Genomic DNA, 27,127 nt, shown 5'->3' with positions numbered 1-27,127 from the left:
ATATGCAAACAGTTATAGCGTGCAATTCTTAAAAGTAAGGTTTCATACACATTATATACCACACACCGCATGCTGTTTAGTACTGTTTATTGCACTGTATTCCCCATATCTAGCTTAGCACGGAAGTAGTGGGAAGGAAATTATTAAAACTGGAGTTTCATACCTGTGTTAGAGAAAGATGCTCCAAATTTGTTACAAAGTGCAGGCCTCAAAAAATTTGGCTCATTTTCTGGCATTTAAAGTGCCAAAAAAACTAATGTACACCCCCTACAAGCTACAATAAACACCGTAGAAACTGCAGCAAACTTTGTGAAAGCTAAAATTTGTGTCAGTCTCAAAACTTTTGGATACAACTGTAAATAAAAAAGAATGTGTATATTACCGGATAGAATAACATTTTTAACTCAAGTAAAAAAAAAATTACAAAATCGAATTACTAAATAAAACTGTGCACTCATTTTACAACTGTGCACAATGCAGATTTTCCTATGATTACATAGAGAAACTGTGTTACCTGAACACTGACCTAAAAAAAACAGGAGTCTATTTCAGTATTGTCTCCAGAGAGGTATTCTCTCTTTAATGTCTTCTCAGTTCCCTAGTTTCTGACGCATATACCAGTATATCAGAGAATATATATATATATAGATATATTGTATTTTACATGAAAATATGACACAGACAAATATTTGGGTATATGCCGAGTGTGTAGCATGCTAGTCTTAGGGTACTTTCACACTAGCATTATTCTTTTCCGGCATAGAGTTCCGTCCTAGGGGCTCAATACCGGAAAAGAACTGATCAGTTTTATCCCCATGCATTCTGAAAGGAAAATAATCCGTTCAGGATGCATCAGGATGTCTTCAGTTCAGTCTTTTTGCCTTTTCAGGACGGAGATAATAATGCAGCATGCTGCGGTTTTATCTCCGTCCAAAATTCCGGAACACTTGCCGGAATGCATTTTTTCCCATTGACATGCAATAATGCAGAGTGTTCCAGCAAAACGGATTCGGCATTGCGGTCTGCACATGCTCAGACCACAAAAAAAAGGTGAAAAAAATAAATGGCGGATCGGTTTTTCCGGATGACACCGGCGAAAAGGATCCGGTATTTCAATGCATTTGTCATACGGATCAGGATCCTGATCCGTCTGACAAATGCCATCATTTTGCATGCGTTTTGACGGACCCGGAGGCGGTTCCGGCGATGGAATTGCCTGCCGGAATCCTCTGCCGCAAGTGTGAAAGTACTATCATATGGTGTGCTGGTGTGAAAGGGGCTAAATTTATTAAGATGCGCAGGGCAGTCCATGCACCAGAAACTAGGGATGTCCCGATACCGATACCAGTATCGGTATCGGGGCCGATACCGGACATTTGCACGAGTACTTGTACTCGTGCAAATGTCGCCGATACCACGGCCGATACCTCATGGCCCTAGATCAGCGGTGGCGGAGGCGTGTCCCATCTTCTTCCGGGCGGCAGCTGCAGCGGCATGTCCCATCTTCTCTTCCGGTAGGCGGTGGCGCTGCTCCCAGCTGATCAGCGTGGGGATGGCAGCGGATATTATCCACCTGGGGACGTGCTGGCTCGGCAGCGGCAGGAGGAGGCCGCCTCTGGCTGGGGTTCTGGATATTATCCTCAGGGGACTGCAAGAAGCTGGGCCGGAGGTGGAGAGATGGCAGGAGCTGCCGGAGCCCAGGTACTGCAGTCCATTCTTATGTCTGCCAGCCACATCTGATTCTGAGAAAGCTGTGTGACAGCCAATATGGCCGCCTCTCATAAGCAGAGCCATCCAGAGCAGAAGTGGGAGGATCTGGCATTGAGAACTTCAGGGAAAGTGGGTGACAACCCCTGTGACTGCTGTGATGCTGGCTGCTGTGGTTGTCACCAAGGATCTACCAGACTGGGAGCACTACTCAGTCGCCTTCATTATGCTGGCCATTAAAGGGGTTGTCACAGATTTATGCCGGAAATATGTAATGAAGTAAAGAATATCGGAGAGGTCATGTGGCCAGGTGGGTATGATGCATGAAATTGAGAAGAAATCCAGTTAATTTCTCTCCATTTCATGTTAAAACAGACAAACAGTGAATAATAAAATAAGGTGGTGGTGGGGGGGCAATGGGCATATAATAGTGATCCCCAACCAGTGTGCCTCCAGCTGTTGCAAAAATACACCTCCCCAGCATGCCCGCACAGCCAAAAGCTGTGCGGGCATGCTGGGAGTTGTAGTTTTGCAACAGCTGGAGGCACATTGGTTGGGAAGCACTGTTATATGCCCATTTATTAATTTATTAACCCTTGTACAAAGGAAAAGTAAAGCAGTTGTCCATAGCAACCAAATTCCAGCTTTAATTTTTTTCATTGCTATCAGCAACTGCGCCGCTGTTATAATTCGTATCGGTAATTGGTATCGGTGAGTACTTAAATAAAAGTATCGGTACTCGTACTCGGTCTTAAAAAAATGGTATCGGGACATCCCTACCAGAAACTGAAATCTAGTTAGACGCTGACATAGATTTCATATGTAATTTAGGATAATTTTCTGGCTTAAATAATGTTAAATGTGTCCATTTGCATAAGCCCCATCCCATCTTACTATTTAGAAAAGTGGCGTAAATGAACAAAAATGTTCAAATTTGTGCACAAAAATGGACATGGAAAAAAGATTTTCTACACCAGAAAACTGGCAGAAAAGCTTTGATAAATGCCCACATGGCGTTCTCTCAAAGTCGTATTCTCGATTTTAGATATTGATGACCTATACTCCAGATAGGTCAATGTCAGACTGGAGGGAACCAGACACCTCTAACAACGAGCCGTTTTCAGCATTTGCCGGCTCTGGAAACGACACAGTGGACTGAGCCGGAAGTAGAAGGCCGTGCTGGTGTACTGAGGCTCAGCTCCCATTTAATTGGATAGGCGCTGAGCTGCGGTACGCCAGTACTGCCCCTACACAATGGACGGTGGTTTCTGCTTTTCAACTCCATTCACTGTTATGTTTTCAAAACTGGCAGCTACCGAAGACAGCTAATGGTGGAGGGGGTGGGTGTCTGATATTAATGATCTATCTGGAAGATAGGTCATTAATATCTAAAAGCTGGAATACCCCTTTAAATTTAGTGAACGCTTCCTTGCGCCCAAATGTATATAGGTTTTTATAATGGAGAATGTATGCTACTATATGCGTGTATGGTGGCCATCAGAGACTTCCACTGGAGTTAGGCTACTTTCACACTATCGTTCGGGGCTCCGCTTGTGAGTTCCGTTTGAAGGGGCTCACAAGCGGCCCCGAACGGATCCGTCCAGCCCTAATGCATTCTGAATGGATGCGGATCCGCTCAGAATGCATCAGTCTGGCTCCGTTTGTCCTCCGCTCCGCTCAGCAGGCGGACACCTGAACGCAGCTTGCAGCGTTCGGGTGTCCGCCTGGCCGTGCGGAGGCAAACGGATCCGTCCAGACTTACAATGTAAGTCAATGGGGACGGATCCGTTTGAAGTTGACACAGTATGGCTCAATTTTCAAACGGATCCGTCTCCCATTGACTTTCAATGTAAAGTCAAAACGGATCCGTTTGCATTATCATGAACAGGATCTAAGCGTTTGCATTATAGGTGCGGATCCGTCTGGGCACATACCAGACGGATCCGACCTAAACGCAGGTGTGAAAGTAGCCTTATATGTGTATTGTATTACATGAGCATTTTCTGATATACAGCAAATATGAAAATTATTAATAACTTTTTGCATATATATGCCTGATGTGACCAGCCTCAGTTTAAAGTTACCCTGCACACGGGTGAGGACTGTCATGCAGAAATTGCGCACAAGTTTTTGTGTAGATTTCTATGCATTTCCGCATTAAAATGTGTTACTTGTGGTTTTTAGTGCAGAGCTGATGCGGTTTCGCCCTTGCATTTAATAAGGGTTAAATTTGCACAAAGAATTGTCATGCTGCGGATTTCAAAATGCGCACGGCAGGTCAATTTCCGCACAGAACAAAAACGCAAAGTGTAAATGAGATTTGAGAAATCATACACTTTGCGATTTTTCCCGCACAAGAATCTGTGCGTAGTCCGCAACACGTGTAAGCATTTTTATTTATTTTTTGCTTTTGAAAATATCCCATATGCTCAGTACGTTTAAAGTGAGCAAAGGATTGAAGAGGAACAGGAATGCAACCACTGAAACCGAAGGTAACAGAATGCCAACTATTTTCACAAGGAGCACTTGTCTAGAGAAAGTGTCAAGTTCCCTGCAAGACAAAAATTCCACCCCAGATAAGTCATTAGGAGATTATCTAGTTCACAAAACTGCCATTTAAATAAACGCATCAGTGTGCCAAGACGATATACTGAACAAGTGCCAGCTCCTGCACCTACTGCCCTCCAGCAACACGACAACAAATTGGTTAACAATTATATATGATCATTTACTTTTATATTCTGTACCACCCTGAAAATCAGCAAATGTCTACACTGTACAGCTAAGGGTGTTAAAGGGGTAGTCCTACTTATCAAATAAGTATAGGATATGCCTTAAATATCCAACAGGTGTTGGTGTGACCTCTGGGACCTGCTACTATCTCATTTTTTGGCATATTATGATAGGATATGACATGGCGTTTATCCTATCAATCATATCAATACTGGTGGTCTTGGCACACAGTCTCTTAATACTGACAGTCAGGCCAGCGAGAGCCAATTACAGCGTTACATTAATGTATGCCATGCTCTTCTGTTGGCATCTTTACCTAGGCCTAGAAAGACAACCGAGCAGTCGTACTGTCATCCCAATTCTACATCTACTTTTATAATAAGGATTACCTTTCAGATAACATCTTCCCCTCACAGCAGCATTCAACAGATAATGGACCACCCATCTATAAATTGCGTTGACTGCTACAGAAAGACAAAATTTGTACCTAAAGGGGTTTTTCAGGATTTTAATATTGATAACCTACCCTCAGGATAGGTCATCAATATCAGATCGGCGGGGGACCGACATCCAGGACCTCCTCTGATCAGCTGGTTGCAGAGAAGGCCGCACTCTGTATGAGCGCAGCCTTCGCTTCATTGTTTACCTGCTCGCCGTCGACATCGCAGAGGTGAGCAGGTGTAATTACAAGATGCTGTCCCATTCACTTCTATGGGGCGGCTCATTCCTATACACTATTAATGATACCTGCTCAGCGCAGCGATATTGACTGTGAGCAGGTAAACAAAGAAGGAAAGGCTGCGCTCGCAAGGAGCACGGCCTTCTCTTCAACCAGGTGATCGGCAGCGGTGTACTGTTGAAACCAGCCATAAATTCTAGAAAAATTGTTTTTAATTAATACAAAGTTAAAAATACCCTTTCTGTAGGAAGTGTCCCTTTAAAAACCTAACCTTGCTAATCCATGCTTGACATCAAAGTGTCCCATACTTTCCCATATCGGTAGGATCTATAGCATTGTCCATCATCTTCCTGCATGGAAAGAACTACAAGGAAGGTTGAAAATGAAAGTGGCCATATACCTTAGAGCAGTGATGGTGAACCTTTTAGAGACAGAGCGCCCAAACTGCACCCAAAACCCACTTATTTATCGCAAAAGTGCCAACACGGCAATGTAACGTGAATACCAATATAGTGTATCTTCCATCTACCGTACTTTATCATTTAGCTATACTAGCCTTCAACGTGCCTATTCCTTCTTTCCCTCAGAATTCTGTCATCAAGGGAGAGTCATGACACTCCCAAACACAACACATTCGAAGGTCAAAGAGGTCCTCCAAAGTTGGTGGGTTTAACCGGGTTTCATCTTACATGTAAGGGCACCATAAAAGCATCGTATGCCCGTGACAAAGCCATGTACATGACGCTTGTACAGTGAAACACAGACACCCAGATTTACTAATCCTATAGATAAAGTAGTATAGACGTCTGTCTAGACCTGCACCAGACTTATCACTTTGGCTCAGGCTGGATGATGAATGTGGTGCAAGGATAAACGGTACCTCTTTCTCTGACTTTACACCAACTATTGTTTGGCTTACTTTGAGACAGATTTTTATGCCAGAACAGTGGCTCAAGTTTGGTGCAAAATGGTGCATACTAGGCTCAGAAAAAAACCTCTAGAAACCCTAGATGCCCCAAATGACACCAATATGAGCCACATTTCAGACCGATTTTTGGCGCAGACACATTCGAAATCTTAAACTCTCTACAGTTTCATATTATGGCGCCGTAGACACCCTGTTGCCACCATCAGCACTGTTTCATGGGGAGAATACCTCTATCAAATTTATAAGAAACCTCAAACTGAGTAATAAAACAGTGAAAACTTCAAACAAGAGGATAAGGGTACTTTCACATTAGCGTTGTTCTGATCCGGCAGGCAGTTCCAGCAACGGAACTGCCTGCCGGAAAACCGTATGCAAGCGGAAATCAGTTTTTTCCGGATCCGGTGAAATACCGGATCCGTCTCTTTATTTTTTTCAAAGATCAAAAGCAAAAATAGCTTCTCCTAAGTCCCGGCGCAGGCACAGACCAGAAAACCAGATACGGCAACGCGGCAATTGCCAGAAAAACGTAGTATCGGATCCAGCACTAATACATCTCTATGGAAATTAGTGCGGTAGTGTTCAGAGATTTTGTCCGGAAAAAATACTGTACAAGGGACTGAACGGAAGACATCCTGATGCATACTGAACGAACTGTTTTCCATTCAGAATGCATTAGGACAAAACGAATGCGTTTTTTTCCGGTATTAAGATCCTTTACCGGATTTCAATACCGGAAAAGAAGAACTCTAGTGTGAAAGTACCGTTACCCAGACGTATTTCCTAGTGTTTTTTTGTTTTTGTTTTTTTATAGATCATCATTTTACAAATGCTCTTTGGATACAGATCTTCAATTCTTTAGGCTAAAACAATCTTTTTGAATAATGACCTGACGCTTCCAGAATTATTTAGCCAATTAATAAAAGAGTAATAACCTCAGTAAGCCTACCCCCACCATATAGCATACACATGGCACGGCAAGTAGATGTGCTGTCAGGCAGGAAATATGTGATCATTCTACAAAAAGAATGTCACATACTGGAGAGAAACAAGTTCCACCGTACAATAAAATGCAGACGTGACTAAACAAAGGACGTGGGGTGAGTGGAAAACCTAATGTGATCCAGAAAATCTACACTGCAGCTACAGCAATATGTGGGCGACAGCGGGATAAAAAGCTGTACGATTATGGGATCCAACAAGGCGTTCAATATCAATAAGGCCTCTTTCACACGGGCGTCATGTTTTTGGCCCAGATAAGATGCGGGTGTGTCGCGGGAAAATGCGCAATTTTTCCACACGAGTGAAAAACATTGTTAGGCCCCTTTCACACGGTCGAGTATTCCGCACGGATGCGATGTGTGAGGTGAACGCATTGCACCCACATTGAATACGTGCTTTGCGTGAAAATCGCAGCATGCTCTATATTCTGCGTTTTTCACGCAACTCAGGCCCCATATAAGTGAATGGGGTTGCGTGAAAATCGCAAGCATCCGCAAGCAAGTGCGGATGCGGTTGCTCTACAAAAAGCAGGGTTGAGTGAAAATCGCAAGCATCCGCAAGCAAGTGCGGATGCGGTGCGATTTTCATGCATGGTTGCTAGGTGACAGTCTATTCACTATTATTTTCCCTTATAACATGGTTATAAGGGAAAATAATAGCATTCTGAATACAGAATGCAAAGTACAGTAGCGCTGGAGGGATTAAAAAAATAAAAAAATTAACTCACCTTCTCCTCTTGTTCGCGTAGTTCCCGGTCTCTTCTTTACTTCTTTAATGATACACTACCGGCTAGGACCTGTGGTGACGTCAGATCACATGCTCCAATCACATGGTCCATCACCGTGATGGACCATGTGATTGGAGCATGTGATTTGACGTCACCAAAGGTCCTTTAGCCCACAGCTCATCATTAAAGAAGTAAAGAAGAGACCGGAAACTACGCGAACAAGAGGAGAAGGTGAGTTAATTTTTTTTAACCCTCAATTGATCACCTACTAAGCATTCTGTATTCAGAATGCTATTATTTTCCCTTATAACCATGTTATAAGGGAAAATAATAACATCTACACAACACCTAACCCAAGCCCAAATTTCTGTGAAGAAGTTCGGGTTTGGGTACCAAACATGCATGATTTTTCTCACGCGAGTGCAAAACGCATTACAATGTTTTGCACTCGCACGGAAAAATCGCAGGTGTTCCCGCAACGCACCCGCACATTTTCTCGCAACGCCCGTGTGAAAGAGGCCTAATGAGTTTTGCACGCGCGTGAGAAAAATCGTCATGTTTGGTACCCAAACCCAAACTTCTTCACAGAAGTTCAGGTTTGGGTTAGGTGTTGTGTAGATTGTATTATTTTCCCTTATAACATGGTTATAAGGGAAAATAATAGCATTCTTAATACAGAATGCTTAGTACAATAGCGCTGGAGGGGTTTAAAAAAAAATAATAATATTTAACTCACCTTAATCCACTTGTTTGCGCAGCCCGGCTTCTCTTCTGTCTTCTTCTTTGAAAAATAGGACCTTTGATGACATCACAGCGCTCATCACATGATCTTTTACCATGGTGATGGATCATGTGACTGACCATGTGATGAGCGTAGTGACGTCACCACAGGTCCTTTTCCTGTGCACAGCAAAGATGAAGACAGAAGAGAAGCCGGGCTTCCTGAACAAGTGGATTAAGGTGAGTTAAATTATTATTATTTTTTTTAACCCCTCCAGGTTAAATCTCCCCTTTAGCCGCGTCCGCCAACCGAACACCATCACCCACGTCACCCCTAACACCCGCTACCACACCCGACCCGGCAGCCTGGGTACCCACCGCAATGCCGTCCTCACCAGCCCCCCCGAAACCCCACACCGGCCCATTCTGTATTAATAATGCTATTATTTGCCCTTATAACCATGTTATAAGGTAAAATAATAATGATCGGGTCTCCATCCCGATCGTCTCCTAGCAACTGTGTGTGAAAATCGCACCGCATCCGCACTTGCTTGTGGATGCTTGGGATTTTCACGCAGCCCTATTCACTTCTATGGGGCCTGCGTTGTGTGGAAAACGCACAAAGAGGAGAATGCTGCTATTTTCACGCAACGCACAAGTGATGCGTGAAAATCACCGCTCATCTGCACAGCCCCATAGAAATAAATGGGTCCAGATTCAGTGCGGGTGCAATGCGTTCACCTCACGCATTACACCCGCGCGGAAATCTTGCCCGTGTGAAAGGGGCCTAAGTGTTTTAGAGTTTTTATGAATACGACCTACTAAATTCAGTTACAGGAGATCACGGTCATACAGTTATATAGGTGGGAAGTGATTACTTGATTTCGGGCATGTTCCCAGGTGAGGTAAATCTGCAGTGCTGTGCAGTAACAGTGAAGTGAATGAGATATTTTTATAAAAATCTTATCTACACACTGACACAGTAACCTGCACATAACGTGACACGCGCTGCAGATTTTAAATCCTCAGTATGCCAATTGACGTTGTGGATATCTGTCGCGGATTTCACCCGTTGCCATACAGGGAACTAACATCTGCGGCAAATCCTCAAGTTCTCCCCAGCACAATTTGGTGTGGCTTATGCCCAGATCTTCTGCAGAAAATCTGTGCCATGTGGGAAGATAACCTAAAATGTGCCATGAGTGCCAGCAAAGTGTATGCGATTAGACAAGTCTCATGTACACTTTGCTTTTTTCTTAGGTGCGGAAATTGACCTGCCGAGCAGACTTTGAAATCCGCAGCATGTCAATTGTTGTTGTGCGGATTTCGCCCTTTTAAATGGAAGGGTGAGAACAGCAGAAAATCCACCTTAAATCTGCTGCAAAAAAAACACATAAAAATACACAACTGCGCAATTTAAAGTAGCTGCACACAGAGCAGATTTGTGTGCAGAAAATCTACATTAATTCCAGACTTAAATCCGCACTATTTATTGTTTGGGGGGTTTTTTGTGCGGTATTTCATGCGGATTCACCACATATTTCACCCTTCCATTGAAAAGGGTGAAATCTGCACAAGAAAAATGCAACAATGGAAATGATGTAGATTTCAAAATCAATTTCTGGCTCTTAAGAAAAAAAAAAAAAAAAAAAAAAAGCAGTGTGCACATAACACAATCTCAGACACTTTGCTGGTACTGTATTAGGCTACGGTTTTTCGCGTGAAAAGAAAAACGGGTGTAATCTGTACCGTTTGCAGCCATCCTAAGGCCATATAAACAGATGCCAGATTTGTTGCAAAATTTCATGTGCATAGATTTCTGCAAGCCCAAGCCCAATAGGACAGTTGCAGAAATGTGGTGTGTGACTATCGGCTAAGGCTCATTGGCGTCTATTGGCTATGGCTTTTTACTGCAGCAGACGACACTACTGCAAGCAAAGTGTGAACAGAGGAGTCACAAACTATTATATATGCCTTTACTTGTGACAGTCAACTGCTCGATTTAGGCTATGTCTACACGATGACATTTGTCGCGCGACATTTTGTTGCACTAATGTCGCGCGACAATTTTTATAATGGCAGTCTATGGTGTCGCACTGCAACATGCTGCGACTGCGACGCAACAGTCGCAGAAAATCCATTCAAGATGGATTTTTCTGCGACTGTTGCGTCGCAGTCGCAGCATGTTGCAGCGCGACACCATAGACTGCCATTATAAAAATTGTCGCGCGACATTGGTGCAACAAAATGTTGCGCTACAAATGTTGCAGTGAAGTTGTGCCCCATCTGTCGCGCGACAAATGTCGTCGTGTAGACGTAGCCTTAATGTTCCTAGAAACTGAAAAACAAATCAAATAAAAAAAAAAAAAGAAAACGACTAAATTTGATCTACAACAATAGTAACGTTCTACAATACAATCACAACAATAGTAACATTCCATTCCGGACATCGGGCATAGCAGGATACTGCTATATCCTACAGTACCAGACCTATGTACCTTCTTCCATACACTCCAGCTGATCGGCAGAATCGTCGTAGGGTATCTCCTGGTCATTTTCACAGTCACACTCATAGCTTTCTTCATCAATCAATGGCTCAATAAAGGACATCATTAGAAGTAGTTATATCCAAGGGTTGGAGTACAATCCTCTAATAAAGGGCAGCCGGGGTCCTAATAGTTAAAGGGACAGGTTGTGTGACCCCTTAGGGGCCACATGTGTGGCACGTTTACAGGACAGTGGGTGCCCCGTGTATGGGGCAGCATCTCTGATCCGTCACATACTTAAAGCAGAGGACTGTGATTAACCTGAGCACTCTCACCGCCGACACACAAGTGCAACCAGCAGGGACTGGGATCCACCCAAGTGAACCAGTGAGCACCTGTAATACTGACAGGTAGGCTACACGTAGGTGTATAGATGAGAAGCCGTCTCAGCTACAGAACTACATTTTAAAATAAACTGCACAAAAAACGATAGCGTCCAGAAAAAGAGACACACAGTAAAAAGTCTGTTCTTGTAATCCTGTCCTCCCCTATTGTAGTGTGAATGGTATATTCCCAGCAAGTTTCATAGCAACTGCAGCAAGGAAGTGGCGGCTGATACTACACCTAGCAGAGGGTGGGACAACAGGTTAACAAGTCAATGAATCATTAACCCTGCAATGACATGAAAACAATGAAATTCCACGGTCCTCCAAGCAGAGCCGCACTGTATACAACAGATGGGTGACTGGACACCTGCCATTTTCAATATAAAAATTATTTTTTATATATATATATATATATATATATATATATATATCATATTCTAGGTTCTTCAAAGTAGCCACCTTTTGCTTTGATTACTGCTTTGCACACTCTTGGCATTCTCTTGATGAGCTTCAAGATGTAGTCCCCTGAAATGGTTTTCACTTCACAGGTGTGCCCTGTCAGGATTAATAAGTGGGATTTCTTGCCTTATCAATGGGGTTGGGACCATCAGTTGCGTTGAGGAGAAGTCAGGTGGATACACAGCTGATAGTCCTACTGAATAGACTGTTAGAATTGGTATTATGGTAAGAAAAAAGCAGCTAAGTAAAGAAAAATGAGTGGCCATCATTACTTTAAGAAATGAAGGTCAGTCAGTCAGCTGAAAAATTGGGAAAACTTTGAAAGTAAGGGCTATTTGACCATGAAGGAGAGTGATGGGGTGCTGCGCCAGATGACCTGGCCTCCACAGTCACCGGACCTGAACCCAATCGAGATGGTTTGGGGTGAGCTGGACCGCAGAGTGAAGGCAAAAGGGCCAACAAGTGCTAAGCATCCCTGGGAACTCCTTCAAGACTGTTGGAAGACCATTTCAGGGGACTACCTCTTGAAGATCATCAAGAGAATGCCAAGAGTGTGCAAAGCAGTAATCAAAGCAAAAGGTGGCTACTTTGAAGAACCTAGAATATGACATATTTTCAGTTGTTTCACACTTGATTTTAATTCAGTCAGGCTGTTCCTGATCCAACGATGCCGCGGACGGAATGTTCGCCAGCCCCATTAAGTATAATGGGGTCCGGCAGAGATCTGTACGCATTCCAGCAGACATGTGGAGAAACGGCTGGACACAAACCACTGTGTGCTGCGGTTTGTGTCCAGCCGATCCTCCACTTGTCTGCTGAAAACGACCATGCCAGAGGTTCAAACCGGAGATGTGAAAGTAGCCTTATACATATATATCATTAATTCAGGAGTGGATTTGTTGACATTTTCTCAAAAAGGCGCACAATAATACAATGAATTACATCTGTAAAAAATGTGTATCTAATAGAATAGAGCCCCGTGGGCCTGGAATACTGTCTCTCACAGACGTCTAATAGGTAAAGTGAGGTCTATAGGCTTGGAAAGTATAGTCGGTAATTGGATTGAAAACTGGCTGAAGGTCCGTGTCCAGAGAGTTGTGGTTAATGATTCCTATTTGGAATGGTTATAAGTGGTGTACCCCAAGGTTCAGTGCTTAGCCCTCTATTATTTAATTTCTTTTTTAATGATATCGAGGACAGGATTAATAGCACCATATCTATTTTTGCAGAGGACACCAAGCTATGTAGTACTGTACAGTCTATGGAAGATAAAATACAAGCTTTGATTGGGCATCAACTTAGCAAATGAGGTTCAATGTGGACAAATGTAAAGTAATAGTCTCCGTGCATCTTCTTTTTTTTTTGTTGCGGGGCCACGGAACGGAGCAACTCAGTGTACTGTCTCCATCTTTTGCAGCCCCATTGAAGTAAATGGGTCCGCCTATGACCCGCAAAAAATGCGGTTCGGATATGGACCAAAACAACGGTCGTGTGCATGAGGCCATATGCAGTTCAGTTCTGAGCACCAGTCCATAGAGAGGATGTCCTGGAACTGGAAAAGTACAAAGCAGAGCGACTAAACTCATACAAGTCTTAGTTACGAGTAAAGATTAAAATAATTCCATTTATTTAGGCTTGAGAAGAGACGTCTAAGGCCTCTTTCACACCAGCAATAGGGATTATTAAGACCGGAGTCTAAAATGTTGGTCTTAATTAATGACCCCCTATGACTATGTTGTGCCACTGTTAATGAATGAATTGCCAAAAGGATGCAAGAAGTCCCACTGGGTGTTACCAGTTGGCATGGATCCCTGTGCTGATTGGATAGTGTCAGCTTGGGCAGGGACACACCCACAACTCTTAACACCCAGTTGGACCTATTGCATACTGTTTGCAATACAATCACAAACTTCTGGCAGGAATAATAAAGAAATGGTATAACATAAGAGTCAAAAGAACAGATGCTCCAGAATAGGATTACATGGGGAATGCAAAAGGTTAATAAAGCAGACATGTCAGAAGAGGCGACCGATCCTCTTTAAAAATCAATCAACACCTCTGCAAAAAGTCTAGGTGCAGCTTCAGTGCAGAATGGTGATTCACAGATTATCTGACCTGGAAATTCCCCCTTGTAACTATAGCTATGGACATGACAACCTAGATTACAGAATATGAAACAAAAGATACCAATAATAAACATAAAAAATTGTACAACATTGTATAAAAAAGGATAATGCTCTGGGCAGCCAGCAATCAATGGGGTAAATTTATTAAGACTGGCATTTCCTAAAACAGTTGTCCCATGAAAAAATAGTTTTCAAAGCAGCACCTGGATTTGAATACTTTTGTAATTGCATGTAATTAAAAATCTAGCATAGCCACTGAGTTATTCAATAAAATGTATCTGTATAGCGCCGCCTGCTGTTTGTGCTTTTTCTTATTTCTTTGTACTGCTCACTGAGGTTGGACACACATGCTGTTTCATCCTTTAACTGCCTCCTGAGCTGTGATAGGGAGATCATGGACACCCCCTCTGAGCTGTGATAGGGAGACCATGGACACGCCCCCTGAGCTGTGATAGGGAGACCATGGACACGCCCCCTTAGCTGCAGCAGAAAAGACACTCTCCTTTAGGGTACTTTCACACTTGTGTTTTTCTTTTCCGGCATAGAGTTCCGTCCTAGGGGCTCTATGCCGGAAAATAACTGATCAGTTTTATCCCCATGCATTCTGAATGGAGAGCAATCCGTTCAGGATGCATCAGGATGTCTTCCATAGGCGTGCGCACGGGGTGTTCCGGGTGTGCCTGGGCACACCCTAATCACACCCCTGTGCTCCGCCTACTGCACTGCCGCCTGCCAGCCGCCCCACACTAGTGTCCGACCGCACAGCTTCATGTCATGTATGAGAGTGACATACATACATACTGCGTGCTGGTCTGTAGTGTAATCCAGACTCCACCCCCACTGCTCCGCTGTGCTCCTCGTCTCAGTCTCCCGGCGGCGTAACGTCACTCACTCCGACGTAACGCGCCGGCTCTGCCAGCTTCATTAAAAAAGTGGGAGGAGCGTGCGGCGTGACGGAGTGAGTGATGTCACTTTACGCTGTCGTCGGCTGCCAGTGCCTATTTTGAATGTTTGAAGAGCCTGCCCGCGCCCAGTGTGCCTAACTGCCCCAGTGAATGGATCCTGATCTTGTCTACAGTCCTGACTGTCCCAGTAAGTTAGTGAAGTGATAGATAAGGATTATTAGATAGCAGTAATACTAGTACATACTTTGCACAAGTTTATTATTTACAACTTAAGCTCACTTACATAAGGAACGCGGGGTCCGTCTTACAATAGTTGCCGGCCTCCACCCCCTGTTGGGGGTCAGTCACTGTCAGGGACACTGTTATGGGGGGGGGGGGGGGGGTAGATATCTGTGGATGATCATGACACATATAGCACAAGATGCTGGCGCTGCTATATATGTGTGTCATTCACAGATCCCCCCAGCCCCCCATAACAGTGTCATCCACAGATCCCCCACGCATCTGTGTCAGATTCCACACAAATGATCTCGTAACAGAGCCATCCACAGATATCCCCTTAACAGTCTATTAAGGGGATATCTGTGAATCACTGTTATGGGGGGATCTTTGGATGACAATGCATCATCCACAGATGCCCCATAACCGTGTGTCATCCACTGATGCCCATAACCGTGTGTCATCCACTGATGCCCATAACCGTGTGTCATCCACTGATGCCCATAACCGTGTGTCATCCACTGATGCCCATAACCGTGTGTCATCCACTGATGCCCATAACCGTGTGTCATCCACTGATGCCCCTAACCGTGCGTCATCCACTGATGCCCCTAACCGTGCGTCATCCACAGATGCCCCCATAACAGTGCGTCATCCACAGATGCCCCCAGAACAGTGCGTCATCCACAGATGCCTCCAGAACAGTGCGTCATCCACAGATGCCCCCATAATAGTGTCATCCACAGATGCCAATAACAGTGTGTCATCCACAGATGCCCCCATAACAGTGCGTCATCCATAGATGCCCCCATAATAGTGTCATCCACAGATGCCCATAACAGTGCGTCATCCATAGATGCCCCCATAATAGTGTCATCCACAGATGCCCATAACAGTGTGTCATCCACAGATGCCCATAACAGTTCGTCATCCACAGATGCCCATAACAGTTCGTCATCCACAGATGCCCCCATAATAGTGTCATCCACAGATGCCCCCATAACAGTGCATCATCCACAGATGCCCCCATAATAGTGTCATCCACAGATGCCCATAACAGTGCATCATCCACAGATGCCCCCATAATAGTGTCATCCACTGATGCCCATAACAGTGCGTCATCCACAGATGCCCATATGTCACGCCCTGCCCTGTGGGTGTTCTGAGACGATCTGTCAGAGTTGCTGCATGTGACTCGATCTGACTGTTTTGGGTTTGAACAGAATCCCGCCTCCCATCAGGTGTGGTTCGTTTGGTAATTGGTGAGGCTATTTATTCCTCCCGCTCCCTATAGCCTTTGCGGGTTATAGTGCTGGAAGTTTTGGTGGATTGTCTGCGCCAGCTCATCTAAAGATAAGTCCTTTTTCCTTTTGTGTCTGTTTTTACTAGGCCCCTAGAGTGATGCTAGCTCCTTTGGTGGTTGAAGGAGCTGGTAGTCTTTTTCCCTTTTCCCTACTGCTGAGGGTTTGGTCCAGTGTGTTTCAGCTTAGGTATGTGGGCATGTACAGTATATATATGTATGTATGTATGTATGTATGTATGTATGTATGTATGTATATATATATATATATATATATACATACACACACACACACGCGCGTGGCGTGTGTTAGTGCTTTAGGGTGCACACCCTAATGCAATAGGCTGCGCACGCCTATGATGTCTTCAGTTCAGTCTTTTTGACTGTTCAGGACGGAGATAATACCGCAGCATTTTGTCGTCTCCGGCCAAAAAAACTGAACACTTGCCTGAATGCCGAATCAGGTATTTTTTGTCATAGGCATGTATTAGTGCCAGATCCAGCATTAAAAATACCGCAGTGCCGGATCCGAACTTCTGGTCTGCACATGCGCAGACTTTTAAAAATGTGGAGAAAAAAATAGAAACTGATCCGTTTGTCTGTATGACAAACGGACAGACGGATCCGTTCTTGCAATGCATTTGTGAGACGGATCCGGAGCGCGTTCTTCTCTTCAAACAGCTAATTGGGAAAGGGGGCCTGGTGTGGGAGCCCTGCTGATCTGATATTGACTATTTATCTTAAGGATAGGTCATCAATATTAAAATTCTAGAAAACCCCTTTAACCCCTTAAGGACTCTATTTCACCTTAAGGACCAGGCCATTTTTTGCAAATCTGACCAGTGTCACTTTAAGTGCTGATAACTTTAAAACGCTTTGACTTATCCAGGCCATTCTGAGATATTTTTTTTCGATAGTTTTTTTTCTTTTTTTTTTTGACACTGGTAAAATGAAGTCAAAAAAATTCATTTTTATTTATAAAAAAATACCAAAAATTAGTAGAAAATTGCAAATTTCCAAGTTTCAATTTCTCTACTTTTATAATACATAGTAATGCCTCAAAAAATAGTTATTACTTTACCAAATATGTATACTTTTTTTTATTTATGTAAGTTTTACACAATAACCGCTTTTTTCAAACAAAAAGAATTATGTTTTAGTGTCTTAGTGTTTTTTGGGCGATTGTCTCAGGTAGGGGCTCATTTTTTGCGGGATGAGGTGACGGTTAGATTGGTACTATTTTGGTGGGCAAACTCCTTTTTGATCGCTTGCTGTTGTACTTTTTGTGATGTAAGGTGACAAAAAAATGGTTTCTTTAGCACAGTTTTTATTTTTTACGGTGTTCATCTGAGGGGTTAGGTCATGTGATATGTTTATAGAGTCGGTCAATACGGATGCAGCGATACCTAATATGTATACTTTTTTTTTTCCCCTATTTTATTTAGGGAAAATGACGTTTTTGTTTATTTTTACTTGAAACTTTTAATTTTTGGGGGGGGAAACTTTTTTTTTTCACTTTATTTTTTGTCCCACTTTGGGACTTGAACTTTGGAGGGTATATTCCTTTACAATGCATTCCAATACTTCTGTATTGGAATGCATTGGCTGAATGAGTAATACTGTGTGAATTACTCATACAGCTTCCGGGGCCTGTGAGATCCAGGGGGCTGGATCTCACAGGCTCTTCACCGGAAGGCAGCGCGATGCCTTCCTTAGACATCGCGCTGCCTTCCATGCCATCGGGTCCCCCCTACAGCCGCATGGGGACCCGATGGCACCGCGGCCGCAACCGCAGGTAAAGCCGCAAACCGCAGGTCTGAATTGACCTGTGGTTTGCGGCGATCGCCGATACGGGGGGGAAGGGGGGGGTCACATGACACCCACCCCCCCCCTCCCCGGTGTTGTGACAGGATGCCCGCTGAATGATTTCAGCGGGTATCCTGTTTCAATTAACCCCCGCCGCGCAGCAATCGAGAAACATGACGCACCGGTACGTCATGCGTCCCTAAGGGGTTAAAGAGGAGCTGTCACCTCTCCTGACACTTTGATTTTCGGAAATTCTTGCACTCTTCACAAAATAATTCTGCTGTACATTTGCTCAAAACCACAGAGGTTAGAAGATCTTAGAGACTGGCTGCACGTTAGGTCATCAGACAGCCTATCTGTTTTGACTTGTTGCAGTGTTGTTGTTGGTAATGACCACACCTCTTGTCTCAGGTGTAGCTTGTGGTCATTACTGCTCCTCTATTTAGTCTGGGCTAACACTTCATACCAGGCATTATGCTGTTCATCTGTTTTCCCTCCTAGAATTTTATGAATAACTAATGAGTGTTACCAGTTTGGGGTGTGAATCTACATAGTCTGATATTGTCCAACCAGTGCAGATAGTGCCACACAATGTACAGACACTTCCTTTTGACAAGGTAAATGGGAATGCCCACTTATAAAATAAATTTGTTGTCAAAATATTCAAAAATAGGAGGAATAAAAAAGGAACAATACAACGCAGAGCTGCAGAGCTGATCTTTCATGGGGAATGTAAGTATTTACTCCAATCTCAGCAGAGGACTGGGGTGCCTAGGGCCCACCAGTAAAATTTATTTTGGGGGCCCACCGTAAGGATACATTAAAATATTACCTGCTCACACTGCGGCAAGATGCTACCAGAATATGGGGGTCCCTGCAGCAACTTTGAGTCCTGGGGAAAAGAGGATACTGGCAGCTTTCCTCTCTACCTAATACTAAACTGGGGAGTATTTTTTTAATAATCTCTCAAGTTTTGTATATGAACATAGGCTGGTTGAGGTGCTGTACATTGAATATATGTATGTAGTGTAGTATGTCTACTGTTTTATGTTGTGCAGGGGGTGGGAAACTAGGGGCCCACCGGGGATCTGTCCCCATGTCGGCCAGTCCGAGCCTGCTTGCAGCAGAAACTGAGCTCTACATCCGCTATGAGAAGCCTTTAACTATAATTTGTACACACAAGGGGCCAAAATGGGCTGAGTTACTGCTGGGACCGCAGAGGTCGTCTGCTTTGAACTCTTGCATGGCATTCAGCTAGTCAGTTTATGCAGGTTTTCTCCGCAGTGTACAGATCAGCTTTTTGGAAATCTCATCCACTTTGATTCTACTGAAAATGATGCAAAGTTTCCGCACATATCATCACTGCAGAGAATCTGCAGCATTTACACCTCATGTGGCCATACCGTATAAAAGGACACAGTAAAGGATGGGGAAATGAGAGGATTGGTGAAGAGAGAATGGAAGAAAGGAGTCCCAAACTTAGGGTATGTAGTACTGAACGTCAGAATATCCCTATAGCGGATGCCAAAAATCTCTAGCACCCAGCACCACATCCTGAGGACCTCGGTGCCAAGATAAGGGTCTGTCTGACTCATGTTCCGGTATTTTCTGCACTCCTAAGGAGCCCTTTAATTTGGTAGTAAGAGATGTGTTGGAAGGGTGTGAGACTGCCCCTTTAATACCCGGACAGCTTATTATTGGCTGTCTTACCTTCCTTTATGTCTATGCATCCTGAAAAAACGTACAACGCATGCATTATTTCAACATCACAGTCTGAACGTCTTCTGTGTTTCCATAGTTACACAATCCGATGCTGCATATATTTATTTGTGACCAAATTAAGAGTAGAACGAAAAATGACATAACTAGACAGAGGGTTAGTTTAGGATAGGTCATCAATTTCCGACTGGTGGAGGTCTGACTCTTGGCACCCCCCATATCAGCTGTTTGAAGGGGATGCGGCGCTAGTTGGAGAGCTGCCTTCTCTTCAAGGTTTACCTCTCCCATTGACTTGAATGGGAAGAACAGTCGTAATTACACTGCAGGTGAACATCTGAGGAGAAGTGCTATGATGCCATCAACCAGAAGCCACCATTCCAGATCCAACTGCTCGCCTTCTGTATCAGCATGCTGCAGCATCCTACTGCTCCCATCTACTATCCTTTCTACTGACGTCTTTGCAGCATGGTCAGGAGAAAATGGCTGAATTCAATGTTCACCAACTCATAAGGAGCTCACAAGAGCTACTTCACCTTCACATGTGTCCAGACAGCACTTCTTAAACTGTGAAGCACCCACTTCTCACCCTGCAGGACTGATCTCTTGTCTTCGGAAATGACATTGCTGTCCCGGCAGCGGCGCTCTGTTATTCTACCTTAACAAGAAGTTACAAGTGTGTAGGAGAGCTCTTGTAGGGTCCTAAGAGCAGGAGTATAAAAGGTGGACACAGTGGCTGTTATTAGGGGTGGCACTACGGCTTGTACTTGGCTAGCTTTTTCATTGGGGCTGTAATGTGGGACCTAAGGAATTTACGGCAGTACAAAATCGATACTACATCTACACGAGGAACCATAGGAGTTCCAAAATATTTCCTGCTTCAAAGCCAATTTTGCCTGCCAATGGTTAAGGACAGAAAGATGTCCCACGTGTAGAGGTTTTACATGGATCCATGTAACATACAGCTTCACACAGAGAAACATTATTACCATATTACAGAGATCAGCAACCTCCGGCACTCCAGCTGTTCTGAAACTACAACTCCCAGAATCCTTCACTTCTATGGGAGTTACAAGAACAGCCAAACAAGTGTGCATGATGGGAGTTTCACAGCTGCTGGAGTGCCGAAAGTTTCTGATCCCCGCCATATTACATAAGGCCTTATGCTTAGATACCCACAGTTTGCACTTCTAGAAACTTGTAATGTTACAGGGGTTATCCCATGAATAATGTAACATTTTTTAATCATACATCATATAGTAAATGACAACTTCTAACAAAGCTAGAACCAGTCCTGTACCTTACATGGATCCAGAGATCCCCCCCCATCCATTGCTCCAACTGTTCTGCTAGATTTATTTCAAGCTGGCAGTTTAGGGAGTGTGTCCTTTCTCAGAGGAAGTGTCCTTTCTGCTGCAGCTGGTAGCAGTTGAAGGATGGAGCTGAGCATGTGCTTCCATCTCAGTGAGCAGGACAGAGAGGTTAGAAAAAGAGCAAACAGTAGGTGGCGCTATACAGATAGATTTCATTGAATAACTCAGTAGCGATAATACAAAATGCAATTACATTCAATAATGTATTTTTAATTCACATTCAATAATGTATAATTAATTCACATACAAAAGGATCCAGGTGCTGGTTTGAAAACTGTAGAATATTTTTCATGGGACAACCCCTTTAAATTGATACCACACTTTATAAACTTTTAATACACAATACAATTTTAAAAAATGGCTGTGGAGCTTGCTTAAAAGGGGTTGTCCGGGATTTTAATATTGATGACCTATCCTCAGGATATCAGACCGGCCTTCATTATTTACCTGCTCGCTGTCAACATTGCAGCGGTGAGCCGGTGTGATTACAAGCCGTCCCATTCACTTCTATAGGACGGCTCTGTAGTATACACTTGTATAGGAACGAGCCATCCCATAGAAGTGAATGGGACGTCTTGTACTTACACCGGCTCACTGCGCCGATGTTGATGGTGAGCTGGTTGAAGGGATGACAGCGCTTGCACGGGGCATGGACTTCCCTTCAACCAGCTAATCAGCGGGGGTGCTGGGTGTCAGACCTCTGCCGATCTGATATTGATGACCTATTCTGAGGATAGGTCATCAGTATTAAAACCCCGGAAAACCCCTTTAAAGCTGCATAATAAGAAAATGATGATGATGTCAGCAGGGTATGATTCAATCAAAGCAAGTCCTGATTCAGTGCATGTCAACTGTGAAAACCAAATGGGGAAGATGGACCTCAGCAGATATGTTACCTGTATGTACTTGTTACTTGTCAATGCTTCCCAACATAAAAGACAATCTTTATAGAAGAGGGCATAATGCGAATAAGGCTACTTTCACTCGCGTTTGGTGCGGATCAGTCATGGATCTGCACAGACGGATCCATTCAGATAATACAAACGTCTGCCTACGTTCAGAATGGATCCGTTTGTATTATCTTTAACATAGCCAAGATGGATCCGTCTTGAACACCATTGAAAGTCAATGGAGGAAAGGTCCGTTTTCTATTGTGCCAGATTGTGTCATAGAAAACGGATCCGTCTCCATTAACTTACATTGTGTGCCAGGACGGATCAGTTTGGCTCAGTTTCGTCAGACAGACACCAAAGCGTTGCAAGCAGCTTTTTGGTGCCTGCCTCCAGAGCGGAATGGAGGCTGAACGGAGGCAAACTGATGCATTCTGAGCGGATCCTTATCCATTCAGAATGCATTAGGGCAAAACTGATCCGTTTTGGACCGCTTTTGAGAGCCCTGAACGGATCTCACAAACTGAAAGCCAAAACGCCAGTGTGAAAGTAGCCTAATACGGGAAGAGGAGTTATTATAACGGCACAATATAAAGTATAATAACACAACATTATCAGACTTATTGCAGATTCCTTTCAGATTCCAGCTCCTTAGAAACCACAAGACTGAGAAAATCTGGTTGTGTTTAAACAGCAGGAACATGGCACAGGACTCGCTGGCATTGTCTGTACCCACTCATTCAATCTGAGCTCACGGAGAGCGATGCGGCACCATGCATACTAATAATCTGCCGTATAGTAAATAACACAGACCTAAAGATTACGGCACAACCAAAATCCACAACATGAAGCAGGTTATATTATATGATAAAAAGCCTCCTCCTAGATATTCCATATTAGTCCGTTTCTGCAACGCACAAAGATATTGCATCAGGGGAGAAAATGCAAAGCTGGCAGCACGAGGGCGACTGGATTATCCAAGTCTCTGTACATTCATACAAATCTTACAATATAAGCATTAAATGAATATACACATTATTGCGTCGACCCCAATCCTGCTTCACATCTCTTACAAATGGCCTCATAGGTTTCAACCAGATTCTCTAGTCACCACGTGGAGAGCAAATCTTTCACCCCTTCATTGCCAGAAGAGCATTCGACTCCACGGAGGCTGGCTGCTGCGATCCACATGCTCCTTCTGTCCACAATCCATTCCCAATTCCTACAATGCATGCATTATCACTCCCCCATCAGCAGCAGAAAAGCCTCATTACCATCAGCACAATCCTCGTACCACCAGTCCAGCTGATAATAATCCTCCTCTATGAATTTCTGCATAGTCAGTGCTCCTTACTGCATCGAGGAATCGACTGTCCACCTTCTGAGGTCAGGGGAACCTCAGCCAGGCCTGTGATCATCACATGGTGAAAGCAAAGCTACACGGGGCTGCGACATCACAAACAGCATCTTCCAGAGGCGAGAGGGATGAGTGGGATACGGGAAACAGACGGGCTTAAAAGGCTGCAGTGCATCTCACTGGCAACATGCTGTAATAAAGAAGCAATGTAGAAGCATCCTGGATGGGAGTTGACATGACTGTCCTATCGATGGGCTGGGATGGTGACGTCAGGGTCACACACCACCACTTGCCTGCTATACGCCGTCCTCCCGCTTGGGTCCTGCACATCATTTAGCTTAGTGGTTTCCATAGAGACTGTGTGGCTGGGAAATGATGGTGAGGATACGGGGAGGACTCTCACTAGATTAGATTTAGGAAGCTTATAAAAATGAAATGAACACTCGGCCTCAGCACAAACAAAAAATTATTTTGAACGAGAGATGTGGAAGACTTATGTTTTTATTTCTATCTTGATGCCACTTTTTCTAAAAATGAATTTAGATGTGCATAAAAAAAAAAAATGACACGTGGACAGTTAGCCATTGTCAACAGGGGCATACAGCCAGACCCAGCAGAATGAAGTCCCTGGTGGCATTCAGTGTGGCACAGTAAGGGGATGTCTTCACATGGTGGCTACCCTGCAGGTTTTAAGCCATGGAATTACGGGCGCAAAATAAACAGCGTATTACAGTACCGGACAAGTGGATGAGCGGTTACAAAATCTCATCCACACAATGCAGAAATTCACCAACACTGCAGTTTTTTAATCCGCAACACATTTTTCTTTGTGATGCACGGGATGAAAGCTTCAGCAAATCTGCAGAAAAAGTCTCACAGATTTAAGCCTCATGCACACGACCGTTCCGTTTTTTTGCGGTCCGCAAAACGGACAAGAATAATGTTCTATTTTTTTGCGGACGACGCAACAGAGCAACGGATGCGGACAGCACACGGAGTGAAGACATGCTGCCAAAATTGCCAATGGCAAGCGCAAATCTTAGCAAAACGGGACCTCCAGCTGATCCTTTCCTCTTGGGCTTCATGCACACGACCGCATCCAGATTCTGATCCACAAACAACTCATCGCACAATACAGATACCTTCCTTGTGCATTCCGGATTTTCTCACTCCCATAAACAGAAAAGGCTATTCTTGTCTGCAATACGGACCAGAACACCACATCTTCTATCATTTGTAGAATGGCCACTATCTTCATGGCCGCAGAAGAATGAATGGGTCAGTGTGCTATCCTCAAAAAATGAGGCTAGCACATGGATGAAAAAACAGACGTGCCGTTAAGGCTAGGTCTACACGACAACATGTGTCGCGCGACACATAGGACACAACTACACTGCGACATTTTGTTGCACGACAATTTTATAATGATAGTCTATGGTGTCGCGCTGCGACTGCGACTCGTCAGTTACAGAAAAATTCATCTCGAATCGATGTTTTGCGACTGTCACGTCGCAGTGCGACACCATAGACCAGGGCTGGCCAACCTGCGGCTCTCCAGCTGTTGCAAAACTACAATTCCCACCATACAATGCTGTAGGCTGATAGTTGTAGACAGTCTGGGCATGCTGGGAGTTGTAGTTTTGCAACAGCTGGAGAGCCTCAGGTTGGCCATCCCTGCCATAGACTATCATTATAAAAAATTGTCGTGCGACATTGGTGCGACAAAATATTGCGCAAAAAACGTAACAAGATAAGTATTATAGTATGTTGTGCGTTAGCAGGGGAACACTGAAAAAAAAAAAAGTCCTGACAAGTTCATGAAAAAAAAACATGCATCGCATTAATCAGTGGATATGGTGGGCATATTTGCATTTTAGCATTATCACTAGAAACAATGTCCACCAACTTTTTGTTAATTTTTTTTTTTTGCCCTCCATGCATCATTTGTATTCCACGGACACTGCTAGACTGTAAAGGGATTACCAAAGAGTCTCCTACTAACGTTCCGTGAAAACCATGTCTGTGGTTTTCACGGCCCCATATTCAATAGGCGTGTTTGGGCTGCATTATGGACCAAAATAGTGCATGTCTCCATGGTTTTTCTACTGCCCCATGGTCAGTGGATAATAATATAATGATATGTGTATGTGTGCACATTAAAATAGATGGGTACATCATGAGCTGTGTGAAGAACACAGACAGCACGCGTCCATGATTCACTGACATGTAAAAGAGGTCTTATCCAGCAGAATTGGACACGGACGCATGGCAAATCTGCAGCAAAATCCACCTGCAATACATGTGGAGTTTTCAGCAAAGTTGCTGCAGGTTTCACCCCTTACCATTGAAAGGAGTGAGATCTACGAAATACTGACATACTGCAAATTTTAAAATCCGCGCTACCAGTCAATGCAGGCGTGGAGAATTCCCGCAGCATGTGTACCAAGGTGCAAACTTTCTGTTAGTAGACCTGGGTGGAAAATCCACACATATGCACGCGGCCTAGCACAAATCTAATACGTTTTGGTTAATATTTTTACCTTACTGCGATTATACTATAATGACCTATTTCAGTCGGGTAGCAGGCTGGTGTATGTTGCCTCTGTCCCATTAACCTTCCTGACTCCTAAAGCTATCAGTCTTATTCCTGATTGTAAGTCCAGAACAATAAAACTGTTAGGGTTGGGTCACCAGATAATTGGTATGGATAATGTCATCGAGATACTACTGTACCATGTTAAACATTTATTAATATGTGAGTCACAACAATATCGTGTTATGCTGACCTGACAATATACTCAAGGAAAGGATTGCAGCACATCTGCCACGTTTATTCATATGAACAGAAGCAACGTTTCGACCCTATCCTGGGTCTTTCTCCAGCCAAGAAATGAGAAAGACCCAGATTGAAGTTGAAACGTGGCTGCTGTTCATAACACCTGGAGTCCCGCAATCCTTTCCTTGAGCGTCATGTGGGTCTGGTGACCCAGGACTATACTTTGTGACGCACCCAATATACAGGTGAGGAACTGGACTACGGATTCTCCAAACTTATAGACATGACAATAAGTCCTCAATATCCAGCAAGAAAGAGTTACAAATATTTTTGAACTAAAGTAAATTAATCAAGAAACTAGGTCTATGGTCCACACCAAGGAAAATAACAAGCTGAACTTTGACCTTTGAGACTGCAAGTAAAAGTAAAGCAGATGAGAAATGTGGCCTTGTACGGACTAGATGCATAATCACACAGGGTGAAGGTTTCAGGAATGGCGAGAAATGTGAACAACCCTCAGCATCCTCCAAGGGTTCATTTACCTACACAAACCCTGGAAAATACTGAACCAATAGAACACCTACAAATATTACATGAAGCAGCACGCCACACATGTAACACTAGAGCGGATGCAGAGCTTGTAAGGCCGTGGTCCCATAAGAGGAGAGGTCCTAGGCCTGCAGGGCCTAAAAGACTAAGGGTGCTTTTTTCCCATTCGAAAAAGATTTGCAGCACAAATCCAAGCAGCAGCCTGGGATTTCTGCTGTAGATGTGCATTTTGACATGCTGAGGATCCACACACAGATTTGACTCCATTCTGCGCGAAACCCATGGC

General features: G+C 43.9%; 1 protein-coding gene across 8 annotated transcripts in view; it reads right to left on the bottom strand.

Moving 5' to 3' along the window:
* The window catches only part of TRAK1 (trafficking kinesin protein 1), a 159,494-nt gene that overhangs the window by 80,292 nt on the left and 52,075 nt on the right, over positions 1–27,127 (bottom strand). The window contains exon 1 of one of the 8 annotated variants that reach the window (XM_040433639.1): positions 10,992–11,311. The exons of the other annotated variants lie outside the window; for them this stretch is intronic. Within the exon in view, the coding sequence (XP_040289573.1) occupies positions 10,992–11,106 (115 nt within the window). The 5' untranslated portion in view covers positions 11,107–11,311. Of the gene's footprint in view, positions 1–10,991; positions 11,312–27,127 lie in introns of those variants that run through there. 8 annotated transcript variants of the gene reach the window in all.

Source organism: Bufo bufo, chromosome 5 (assembly GCF_905171765.1).
Source record: "Bufo bufo chromosome 5, aBufBuf1.1, whole genome shotgun sequence".
Lineage (NCBI taxonomy): Eukaryota > Metazoa > Chordata > Amphibia > Anura > Bufonidae > Bufo > Bufo bufo.
Note: the sequence above shows the minus strand (reverse complement) of the source record. Positions and strands in the feature narration are given on the sequence as shown.